General features: G+C 50.1%; 1 protein-coding gene across 22 annotated transcripts in view; it reads right to left on the bottom strand.

The window, feature by feature from the left end:
- The window catches only part of EPB41L1 (erythrocyte membrane protein band 4.1 like 1), a 144,236-nt gene that overhangs the window by 45,086 nt on the left and 86,357 nt on the right, over positions 1-12,793 (bottom strand). For 21 of the 22 annotated variants that reach the window (XM_036902398.2, XM_036902413.2, XM_036902410.2 and 18 more), the window contains 4 exons: positions 4,643-4,833; positions 3,559-3,723; positions 1,859-1,963; positions 1,251-1,293 (listed from right to left, as the gene is read on the bottom strand). In XM_036902398.2, coding sequence (XP_036758293.2) covers positions 1,251-1,293; positions 1,859-1,963; positions 3,559-3,723; positions 4,643-4,819 — 490 coding nt within the window. In that variant the 5' untranslated portion in view covers positions 4,820-4,833. Of the gene's footprint in view, positions 1-1,250; positions 1,294-1,858; positions 1,964-3,558; positions 3,724-4,642; positions 4,834-5,045; positions 5,231-12,793 lie in introns of those variants that run through there. The other variant, XM_036902406.2, reaches the window with a different exon arrangement.

Below are 12,793 nucleotides of genomic sequence, written 5' to 3'. Positions count from 1 at the left end.
GAAACTCGCTCCTTGATGACTTAACGTGGATGCAAAGAGTGACTGTTCATGACGCCTGGGCTGTGCTGGCTGGGACCGGAGACGGAGGACTGACTCTCTACCCTGGGGACGGATGCTAAGGCCAGATTCTGGCAGCCGCTTCTCCTTTCCGAGCTGCTGGTCCTTCTCAAGTACTGTACTTGGCCACCTGCATGTGTTCAATCCTTTCAGGCATGAGAGGCAGGCCTTACAGACAGGCTGGGGCTCCTGGGCACAGCCTGAAGCCCAGGCCTGAGACCCCACCGGCACCAGAGGAGCATGCTCCATCTGCATGCCTGCCTCTTTGTCTCCAACTGACAGGAGCCTGCAGGAAGAATTCCTCCAGCCCCCTCCCGCAGAGTCAGCTGGCATCCCTGGGCCCAGCTGCCTGCTGTCATGGCAACGGGCTCTGCTACAGCTTTCCAGCCCAGGGACCAAGAAGTCCAAGCATAGCCAAGGGGGAGGGCCCCCAGTGGAGGCATCTCTGCTTCTAGCCTCCAAGTCTCCGCCTACCGCATGCCACCAGGCTGAGGCCCCCTACCTCCCCCTTCTGCCATTTGAAGGCTGTTCCACCTCTCCCAACATGCCTTTTCTCTCTGGGCCAGAAAGGACAGGTTGTTGGCCTGCTTATCTGTTTTCACCCCAGACCTCGAAAAGAGTACAGGACGGTGTTGGGAGGCCAGTGCTCAAGACCTGGCTCAGCCAATACTTTGGTCTGTGACCTTGAGTAAGTAACTGGCTCTCTCTGGGCCTTAGTCACCCATCGTTAATACAGGGGTTGGCCGAGACCAGGATGGGCCTGGCTTTCACCCCACATGTAACTCCTGTCAGTGGGCACTGCCTTGGAGTGCTGTGTGGATGAGGATTCCGAGTTGAGTCAAGGGTCACTGACCACCAAAGTCTGCCCTGGCCCTGGCGGGTGTTTTTGGCCCTCAGTCTGTTCCTTTGCCCTAGATGCTACTTCAGGTCCCTTCTAGGACTGACACCAACGCACCTGTGGTTCCTCTACTAACCTGCTGTGTGGCTCTAGACAGTCACTTCTCTTGTCCTGGTCTCCGGCTCATCACCTACAAAGTGTCCTACCTTCCACAGTATCTGCCACATGCAGCAAAGCAGCTCGTGGGTCTGAAGGCACTTTTCAAAGTGGGAACAGCACAACCGGGGTCTCTGTGGCCTGGAGCTCCCGCCCACCCCTTCTCCCACCATGTTCCCAGCCACAGCAGGCCACTCACTCCGGATCTGCTTCTTGATTTCCTTGGAGGGGTCCAGCCAGTTCTGAAAAAGAAGACAGAGTTCTTTAGAGGAAAGATGGGGAGAAGAGATAGGGCCAAGGGAGAGAAACATCTGGGAATGGCCTGTCAACAGTCCCTGGTGGGGACCACCCTTCTCTGGCTGAGCTTTCCCTGGGACTAGGAGGTGAGGGAACGAGGCCTAAATTCACTACAGGGCTTGGGATCTGGGGCCCTGAGGCTGCCAGTGCTCTGAGGCAGGACGGTGAACAGGGAATGCAGCTGCGGTGGGGCTGGTGGGAAGGAGGAAACCCTGACACAGGAGTGCCCCGAGGGCAGGGAAGAGGCGCTGAGGTGGGTGTCTTGGTCCCCTGGAGCCACGTCATGGCTCCCCAGACACCCATCTGGGAGTGACATGCAGGTGCCTGAGAAAGGACTGGGAGGGAGTAGAAGGTTAGGGACAGAGAACCTAGGACAGACAGGGCTGGCTGAACTTTGGGAATGCGCAGGACTGAGGGCAGCCATGGGATGTGGCCAGGACTACAGCCATCTGAGGAAGAGTCTCCCCATAGCAGGCCTCCCTTGCCAGGCCCACTCCCCAGCCCAGGTACCTTCTGGCTGTCGGCATCACAGAAGGTCAGGCCGAAGTAGTCCTTCTCCAGGAGATTGAGGTGCTCACAGACCAGGTCAAACAGTACCTGGCCCCGGCCATGTTTCTGAAGAGGAGAGCAAATCTGCTGTGAGGCTGGAACACACCTCAGGTGGGGCGGGGAGACAGCCCAGGCTGCCCCAGAACAACTGAGAACCCCCCACAAGCCTTCCAGTGTCTGGAAAGGATTTCAGCACTCCTGCCACCCACTGGGCCCTGCTCCCCAAGCCCTAAGGGATCCTGGGGTAACAAAGAGCCAACTCAACACCTGCCTTCCCTGAAGCCCTGCTGGGGTCCTCCTGGACCTCAGCCCAGTTTGGGGGTAAGTTGGAGTAGGGGTGGGGAGTGACTGATTTCTCCTTCCTTTATAGTGATTACGAGGAGGAGGCTAACTTTGAACCAAGGAGCAGAAAACCAAAAGTCTAAGTGTTGGGTGTCACAGAAAGAGAAGAGGTGCCCAAAATATGAGGGATGTGGAGAGGGGAGAAGGGGAGAGCCCAGGACTCAGGGTCACAGTGTGACTCCCCTTGCCCAGCCCCTCCCCTAGCACGAAGTCTGAGTGATATCCAGCGTCGCCCAGCCTTCTCCCATACAACCAGCCTTGCACCTCTCTGCACCATCATCTGGGCCTCAGGATTCAGAAGGACAAAGCCCAGAACCTGGGTGAGTCCCCCAAGCCAAAGAGTGGGTCCCAGTGTGAGTAGAAGAGAAGGGTAGGAGATATCCCTTTCTTTTGCCCAGGACTAGTCAAGGTCTGCACCCTGAAAACCTTCTATATAAGAAATAAACGACAAAAAGGAACAATCCGCAGAGAAGAAGGACCCAGATGGCCAGTGCTCAGAATTAAGCCAAAAGCCTTAAGACCAGGGTGTGGGGAGAAAGGAGGGCAGCTCCCACAACTCTCAGCAGGAAGGCCACCTTCTGGAGTCTTTCACACATGGGAAGAGGGCCAGGCATGGTGCCCAGACTGGGGTAGACCTTCGAAGTGGGTAAGAAGAGTTCATAATTAGGGTGTGAGTCCTAGCCTGCACAGGGAAGGGAGATGCTAAATGCGGGGCCAGGAGGGCTGGCCAAAGACAGGGGGCATCTTCCCTGCCACGTACTCTGGGGTGGGACCACACTGCAGGGTTCTTACGTGGCCTGGATAAGAAAGTCCTCAATAGGCTGCCTCCCTATGCCTGGGGACGACCTTACCATGGAACCTCAGGACAGACAACTTGGTCCTGGTGCCCCAGACAGGGGCGTTCACAACAGAGAACTCTTCTCTCTACTCCATAAATACATAAAAATGATTCTAGCTGAAACATTGGCACTTGCTGGGTGAGAATAAAGAGCCTGGTTCCTAGGCCTACTGGCTAGAGATCAGCTCTTAGATAGTGGCTCCTTGCTGAGGTATAGCTACCCAGAGAAAACTTTTTCTGGTGCCAGCCCTGTGCCTCATCTAATTCTATTTGCAATCATAACCCCTCTTTGGGCCTCAGTGCCACCATCTGCACAAAGGAGGGCTGGCCAGGTTCTCTCTCCAGGTTGCAGCACTTAGTCAGGACTCCATGAAGAATGGATATCCTCTGGCTTGGCGCAGGCTGAGGGCACACAGAAGCCTGCCCTGGCTTTGAGGCCAGTTACTGGGGGTGGGGGCTTGTGGCACTGGACACTCCCTACCTCCACCTCACACTCGTACTCAGAGGCATCGAGCAGAGTGACTCGGCAGATGGCACTCTTGTATTTCTTGGCAATCTTCTGGGGCGATTTCTGGGCCTTGCTGGGCGTGGTCCTCTCTGACAGGCCATCGGCCTCCCCGTAGTCCTTCTCTTCCATGTCTAGGCTCTGTAGGTACAACCAATGGAAGACGGGTCAGTGGGCTTGAAACCATAGCCGTTCAACCAAATGAGATGTAATAATGAAGCAGCTAGGGCTAAGACAAGACCCCTAGATAAGAGCCACTGCCCTCCAACAGCCCGGGGTGACAAGGGTCTATGGTTGGTGTGTCCAGGAGGAGAGACAGAGCTCATATGTGAATGGGGTGGGCTCGTGTGGGGCATAGGCAGCCTGTGCAGGGAGCAGCATCCCACAAAGCCGAGCCCGGTGGCCGGAGCTGACCCGTCTTCCCAGAGTCATGAGTCATCAGGGCATTCGTCTGGTCTCCTCCTTCTGAGTCTGTCACTGGGTCTAAAATGAGGCTGAGAACTAGCAGACTGATCTAATGGAGCAAAGGGAGGTCACGGCGCTGCCCACTAGTCCTAACTTGGCCACAACACCCTCAATGACATGGTCCTGGGCTGTGCCCCTGCCCTCTCTGGGCCTGTTGTGAATTAAGGAAGGTGTGAATTTGATGGCTAGAAGAGTCCCTTACCTGTTTACAATGATGGATTTTGTTTTGGGGTCATATTGGGCTTGCTAAGCTAGCATGGACAGGTTCAGGGGATAGGAAAATAAGGTTGAAAGAACACAGGTTTTCGAAATCAGATCTAGATTTGACTTCCACCTCTTTATAGCAGTGGGACCCTGGGTAACTTACTTCATCCTGCTGAAACTCTGTTTCCCCAAGTGTAAAATGGGGAAATTAACAGTTACCCTCTTATGTTTGGAAGAATTAAATATAAAAATGAACACAATGCCCCTGGTACAGTGCTTGGCATGTAATGGATTAGTAATAAAATCTCAGTCTCCTTTTCTCCCTCCTGAGAACTGGTTCCTGAAGACTAGTTGGGTGGGAAGAGGGTTGCCCATGCGCTCTGGCACATACCTGTTCAGCAGGCCGAGTGTCCTGCTGGGGCGGATGCTTCTCATTGAAGTTGGCCTCGGGGTGGCTGTGGCCTGTAGGGGTCACAGGGGTGGTCGTGGCGGCGGCTGCCTCAGGCTGCTGCGGGGCCTCCTCCTGAGCCTTCTTCACCTCAGAATCGGGGCCTGTCTCTGTTGTCATGGTGACCAGCACGCCTGCATTGGCATGAAGGAGAGTATGTGACAGGGTAAAGGGACAGCGATGGTGTGACAGAACAGAGCAAGGGCAACAGGAACCATACGCCAAGAGAGACAGATGGAGACAAATGGGCAAAGAGCAGCAGAGAGAAGGAAAGAGGCAGGAGGGAGAGACAGAGGAAGTAGGGATGAGGAGTCATGGGAAGTGAGGGGTTAATGGCAGCACCCACAGTCACAGAACCCCCTTGTGTCCATATAGCTGCTTAGGGACTCCAATCTCTTGGCCTGGATCTGGAACCAGGACCCTTCCTAGGGAGGGTGAGAGTCTCTTCAGGGAGCTCCACTAGGCCAAGAGCACAAGGGACAGTCAGTGATCACCTCCAGGCAGGCCCTTGGCCAGGCTGCCTCTCTAACCCCGGCACACAGCACACTGTAGTCCCTCAGCAAATGTTGAATAAACTCAACTCAACCAAAAAAGCCCTGGGCTTCCAGGCCCTTCTGACACTGACTTAGGGCAAGACTCTTCATGCCACTAGCCTCACTAATTCCTGCCCTGCTGACTTTACAGGGATATTGTCAGGATGGATCCAAAGGGATAAGACCAGAAGGCACTCTAAAAAAAGCATAGCCTTGATGATATAAAAGTCAGTGGAATTGGGCTCAGATCCTGGGTCTGCCCCAAATGGAGCAGTCACTTCATCTCACTTCATCTCACTCATCCAAGAAGTAAGTGACTTAGAGAAATTATCTCTAGGACAGGCTATTCTTATCATTTTCCCATTGAAGCAGGAAATGAAGAGAGTTCAGAGAATGAAGGATCTATTGCCCAGATATTCTGTTGGAATAAGCAAACTGCAAAGAGAAAAAATGGCATGGCCCCATTTTTATATTTAAAAAGCAAAGCGATAACCTCAACAATACATCTGCATGTTTGTACACATGTAGTAAAAGATCTGAAAGGATACTCACCAAGCTATTAAGAAAGGTTAATAATTTGAAAGTAGATAAAGGAAAATGAGACAATTCCATGGGGAGGGACAAGAGAACTTCACTTTTTACTTTATATACTTTGGAATTACTTGCATAATTTTAAATATACACATACATTTTTAAACTCATGAGTTAAGTTTAAAAGGGCAAAAGCACCCAATCATGACCCCAATAAGTAACTTCTCCAAAAAAAAAGTGTGGAACTAAAAACCTGGGTAACAAAGAAATGGGCAGGATCCCTTACCCCAGAGTCTATAAAGCCTTCCTCTAAGTATATCATATTAAATGAGAAAGATCCAGACTAGACCTGGCAGGTCCCTCCCAGGCTCTACCACGGGAGGTTTCTAAAGAGCCAACAGACAGACCGACCCCAGATCCCTCCTGGGCTATGCCCACATGTCTCTACCCTATAGTCCGTTGTATTCTTCAGTTTCTCTCCCTGCAATCCAGGCAGCACCAGCTTGGCCCAAAGTCAAGTGTACTGGGCAGAAAGTCAGGAGCCCTGAGCCCCCTGCAAGGCCACACAAGAGGTGTAGGGCCCTGGGCAGCCCACAAGGGTGCTCGCTCCCTACCAAGTGGATAATGAACAGAACACTTCGTAGGCTGGCACAGCACAAGTGACACGGTTTGTTGTTATTGATGCTATTAAGATATAAAATGAGGAGCAGGGGAAAGCCTTGGTCCACACTGCCTTATCCCCACCCAGAAATGCATTCCACTCAGGTCACTGCCCTGGGCTTTCCAGGCTAACTTAAAGCCACAGGTAAATAAGGCCTCTCTGTCGCTTACGTGACACCAAGTGCAGACTCTGTGCCAGGACACAAGGCATCAGGAGCTGCTCCAGGGAGGCTCACAGCCTCATAGGTCAAACTGAGACTTGTCTGCCTGGGTCTGGATCTCGTTTAAGCCTATACTTGAGCTTATCTGCCACCATGCTAGATAAGGCCTATAGGGAAGAGCCCTTAAAATAAATGCTTACTTTTTTGCTTAAAAAAAAAAAAAGGGACCTAGAGACTAATCTGTATGTTTTCTGCTGTGAGAAGCAGAATCCACATGACCCTCAAGGGCCAGCAGACCAGATGCTCTGGCACATCTACTCCTCTGCCTGCTTCAGTCTGCTTTCAATCAGGTTCTCTGAACCTTCCCTGGGCCTGAGTCTTCTTGGAAACAGCCAAGAGAGCAATCCTACCCAGCATCGCAGCGCTGCCTGCCTGGGTCCCCAGCACAGCCTGCTGGCAGCGAGCACCTGGTGCTGGCAGAGCCACCGGCGAGAGGGCCTGGGAGCCTCGGATATAAGTCAGTCTCTCCTTCTATTACAGGTGAGACACAGAGAGCAAAAGACGTGAATGACAGTCATCTCCCCAGGTTTTCCCTGATTCCCCCTGCCCACTCTCCTCCCCATCCAGCCTCCGACTCCCCACATTCTAGCTCCAGGGCCATTACGCTTCCCACTGCACTTTGCTGCCTCAAGCAAACCTCAACAGAATCAACTTCAAGGAGAAAAGCACTCAGGCCCAGGCTGGCAGCCCAGGAGGTGGCATGAGCCACCAATGAACTCCCCAACCAGGGGCTGGCTGGACACATGATGGCTCATCCACTCTACAGAGTCAAAAAAGATGATGTGAAGATCATGGAACACAACAGTTCATACAGATTGACCCTATTTTGATTTATATATATGCACAGATACAGAAAATTCAAAAAAGTAGTAACTACGGTTGTTTCTAGAGTATAGATTCTTTTTTTCTTCTTTCGTTTAACTGTAGTTCTCAACATTAAAAAAAGTTACAGGTTAAAAATAAAATTTTCTGATGGCACATGGCTTGGTATGCCAGGATGAGAAGGATAATAAAGTCTGCTTAAACTTATAAAAACATTTATGAGTTAAAAAAGAAAAATAACATTATTTGCTTAAAACCCATGAGGAGATTCTTCTTTATTTCCCAAGTCCAGGGAAAACGGCATGGTGCTCTCCCCAGGCCATGGAAAGTGAGCCAAGAACCTGGTCTCCTGTCACAGCCAGTCACACAGGCATAGTTCTGCCCAGGCCCAGGTCAGCACAGACTGAGGGTGCCCGCTGGGTAGCCTGCAGGGGACCCAGTGGAAGCATGTGCTGGTACCTGCGGAGCTCACTGCAACACAGGAGGAGGACACTCTTCCAGGAGGTGGTTAAACTGCCACAAGGATGTAATTTAGATTTGCCAGTGTCTGTTTCAAACTCTAGTAGAAGACTCTGGAGACCTGTGATCAGGAGTATAGCCTCAAGTGCCCAAAGAAGGGCTTATACGGCAACGAATGGGAGATTTGGTTGAGTTAGGTTTTACAAAGAGAGAGAATTTAGACAGGTATGGCAGGAGGGCATTTGAGCCGAGTCACTATGTGGGCAAACGCCCAGAGAGGGAACCAATAGGGCTGTGCAGAGGTCACACAGGAGGCCTTGGCATCCTGATACCTCAGAATAAGAAGCCTATAAAGGTGAGCTCCAAACAGACTGGCAGATGAACAGGTTGGAGTGGGGAGAAATGAAGAAACTGGGGGTACTTCAGGCAGCCTTGCAAGACTCAGAAATGTTACTTTGCTGGAAAGAGCACAAGTCCACCACTGAGCACTGCTGTGGGCCAGGCCCGGGGGTCAGGGACCTCCCACAGCCATCTCATGGACCTCTCACAGTCAGACCTAGACTCAAGGCCTGGCTCCACCGCTAGCTGACTCCATGAGCTTGGGCAAGTGACTTCACTGCTCTGAGCCTCAGTTGCCTCATCTATAAAATGGAGATACTCCTCTGTCTCAGGTTGGTGATAGAGATTCAGGAAATAACAGAGCACTTAATATGGTATGCACCCAATAAGCAATCCTAAGGTTCTTAAAATTATAAACAATAATGGCAAGCCATGGGGGGATCAGCGGGGTGGGTGAAGTGGACTGCAGGAGTTCAGAAGTACCTGCCAAGAACGGATGGAGAAAGATGTTCTGAGAGACAGGGGCCAGCAAGGCCAGATTGATGACACTGACAGGAAAACCCAATGGATGGGATTAGAAAACAGAAAGGTCAGCCAGAGAGGTAACTGCTGACAGTGCCCAGACCAGCCCTGTCTGGAGGAGAGGGGCCCAGTGAGGCCCATCTGGGGCCAGCCCAGCAGGCTGTCAGCATCTAATGCGCCTCAACATTGCAACCACCAGCTGGCTCCCCTTCCAGAGGCATTAAGCAGCCTTTCGTGCTGTGGCTTTCCATCTGGGTGGCCTACTGGGAGAGGATGTCTCAGCCCAGACAAGGCAATATCCACTTGGCCTGTGTGCCACTCATGAAAAATGCATCAACTGGTTTATACATCAGGCCCTCCAACCAGGGTTAGCATGAATCAGCATCTCTGAATCCAATAGCTTGGATTTCTTCTTTTTCTCAAGAACACCCCCCACAGCCACTGTCCAGGCCCAAGCTACTCTCAACTCATGCCTGCATGGCTGACTCAGATTCCTGTATGGACTCTCTGTGGCCACGTGGACCCACCTAAGGTTTATTGTCTACAGAGCAGACATAGGGATCTTTTCAAAACTCCAATTGGATACCCCCTTTAAAACCTCCAATGACCTCCCATTAAATAAAATATAAACTCCTTTTCAAAGCTTATGGCCCCTGCATCTGCTCCCACTACTGCCACCATCACTGTGAGCCTGTCACACTGGCTTTCTGTCTGCTCCTCAACCACACCAGGCTTGCCCCTGCTTCGGGGCTTTCCCTTAAACGGTCCCTCTACATGGGCTCATCCCATCTGCTGGCATGACAGCTCCCACCCTTTAGACCTCAATCTATGTGATCCCTGACCATTCTGTCTAAAGAGGGTTTCTTCCCTTATCTTTGGTGGTTTGCTTTATATTGTTTTTGCCATTTTATCTAATTTTTAAGTGTAACAATTCAGGAGCATTAATTATGTTCACAATGTTGTGCAACAACCCCCACTGTTTATTTCCAAAATTTTTCATCACATCCAGATAGCAACTCTGTACCCATTAAGCAAACATGCTGGCATTGCTGGGTTTTTTTCATAGTAACTATCACAAATGGAACTTATATTTATTGATTCATTTACTTAGTTGTTTCTATTCCTCCTCTAGATTATAAACTCCATAAAGACAAAACTTTGTCTCATTTGCCATTATCCCTGGGGCTTAGTGCAGATCTTGATAAACAACAGAGCTATCATTTATAGGGTTTGCTATTTGCCAGGCACTGATCTAAGCACTTTATATCAATTATAACTCGTTTAATCTTCATAACAACTTATAATAAGTACTCTCATTATCTCCATTTTATAAAAGAAGAAAGTGAAGCATTGAGAAGTTGAGTAATTTGCCCAAGATCACACCTCTAATAAATGGCAGTGCCAGAATTCAAACCTGGGGGATCTGAGGTCAGATGGTTGGGTAGATGGATAATGGACAAACATGTAGGTGAGAGGTGGATGGAAGACCAAAGAGACGATTTTTAAGTCTCCTCATCTGAGGACCAGAGACCTGGGTAGCATTCACCTCAGGAGCCTTTCTGGCTACCAGCCAGCGAGCTTGTCCTGATGACTTATCAGACCTTAAGCAGCAGACTTTTCCATCCAAACTCCTGATATTATCATCCTTATTTTACTGATGAGGATACACAGGCCCGAAGAGGTATACTGATGTGCCCAAGGTCAAAAGGCTGTGCCAAGTCTCTGTAGCACCCAAGTTGGTCCCAAACATGGCATTTTCAGCATCCTCAGGGGGTCTGCCCTGTACCAATTTCTCCCATGGGTGAGGCTGGCTAAGGAAAAATTTCCCACAATTGAACAGTAAATACACTGTGAATCAGAACCACTGTTGCCTAATTCAGTTCTGCCATTTCCCATCTGATGGGCTTCGGGAGCAAGTTATTTCCCCTTTCTGAGCATCAGTTTCTTCCTTTACCAAACAGGGATGAGAGCTCTTGTCCTCCCACTTCAGAGGAGGGCCATGTAGATAAAGGATGCTACAGAAAATTAAAGGATTCTGAAATACAAAAGTTAAAAGTCATGCTAAATACAAGGGAGAGTACATTACAAATGTTTATGACATTTATGCCAGAAGCATGTCTTTGCATGTATACACAGAGCAATGGAACACCATGAAGGTACAGAACAGCCAGCACGTGTGTCTATGGTCATGAACAATTACTCCTTAACCAGTAAGGCTCTCTTCTAACAAAATTTTGGACATTGATGACTTTTGCCCAGATGTTCTTGGAAATTATGAACCAGGTAGGAACTAATGGTAGAAGGAAACAGAGAGAGAGGACAGGGTGTGGAAAACACCAAGAGAACACCAGGCAGAAAGTGAGACCCTTCTGTTCTGAAGGACGTTTCACAGAATCACGTTACCAAGGTAACTCTTCTTTCTTTTTGGGACGTCAGGAGGCACATCCTCCCCACTCCCGACACTATGTCTCCTGGACTGTTAGCCTGCATTTGCATCCCCAGATCCATGCTCCAAGCAAACAAGACAGAGGCCTCCCCCTTGGACTGTCCCTTGAGCTCCCTTGCCTGATGATTTCTGGTTGGGTTTGGCCAATGGGAGGCACTGGTCAGAGGATGGAAGGAGAGAGAGGTCAGGGTACCTCTTCCCAATTTCCCTCCCTGTGGTTCCGGATATGACTGAACCCCTCTGTGACAGCTCCCTGCACACAGGCCCAGCCAGCACTGAATTCCAGTAACACTGTTTACTCCCTCCGCTCATTCAGGCTGAAGGGAGGTTAAGAGCTTCTGTCACTGTTAGCTTTTGGGTACCCCTTGTAGGTTTCCTTAATCCTGCCCACACCTTTATTAACATCCCTCAGTTGAAGCATCTGAGTGGAATTCTATTTCTCTGCCACAATCTGATTGCTCTACCTCCTAGCACTAAATAGGTCTGTGAATTAAAGAGGAAAGAGAGGAGAAACTGGGAACAGGCAGTATAGTCTAGTGGTTTAGGATAAAATGGGAGTCAAGTCCCTTAACCTCTCTCTGCCTCAGTGTCTCCATTTGTAAAATCATGATGGTAATCTTACCTAGTTCACAGGCTTACTGTGAAAATTGAATCAGATAATGCTTGTAAAGAAAGCCCTTTAACACATGCCAAAACCCACAGTTAGTGTTCAAGAAATATTAGATATTTTCATCTTTAGTGTTAAGCCTAAAGGCTGAGATGTTAACAGTAGCATTTCCGTGCAAAAGGAGTTATAGATTTGGGGGGGGGGGGCAGGTGCTTTCTACGGAGTTCTCTGTGTCTCACAATTTTTCTGCTATGAACATGTATTACTTTTTGGAGTCAGAAAAGAAAGAGAAAACCAGAGAGAGAGAGCCTATTAAGACTTTTTCTTCCCATCTGGAGATGATGTTACTTTCCATCGGGATTTTCCTAGTATGGAACATTCACTTCCTTGAGTGACAATCTTGGGTGGACGTGAGCAAAATGACTGCCTGTGATGAGGGAGGAGGGGTGCAGGCTGAGCAAGCTGCTTCTAGGGCCCTGTGCCTGTGCCACCCTCCCAGCCAGGCCAGGCCAGGGGGCCCCAACAGAAGCAGAGGGGTCAAACCAGGAGCTGGGCCCTGAAGTCATTCTTATTGCTGCTCCAGTCTATACGCAGCAATGGGGAGGTGGCAATTTGTCAGAGGCTTGTAGTACCCATGGGCACTGCACTAAATAAAACCAAGCAACATGAAGAGGCTGCCACCCGTCAGCACTGGCTTCTTGCCCAAAGGTTTCACGTGCCACTGTGGAGCCACAAACTGATGTGCAGTTGTGGGTCAGAGATCATGTGACATGCCCAGACTGCAGAGTAATAGCATCAGAAAGGAAAAACCCTTGGACCACACTGCTGACTGCACCAGCCAAGGCCTCCCTGTAGCATCCTCTGAAAGCTGGGAGATAGGCTAGCTGTCTTCTGGGCTTTTCTCATTTGAGCTGCACAAGGACCACACAGGGTAGGTAGGCTTATTCCCCAGTC

The sequence above is a fragment of the Manis pentadactyla genome, chromosome 5 (genome assembly GCF_030020395.1).
Source record: "Manis pentadactyla isolate mManPen7 chromosome 5, mManPen7.hap1, whole genome shotgun sequence".
Lineage (NCBI taxonomy): Eukaryota > Metazoa > Chordata > Mammalia > Pholidota > Manidae > Manis > Manis pentadactyla.
Note: the sequence above shows the minus strand (reverse complement) of the source record. Positions and strands in the feature narration are given on the sequence as shown.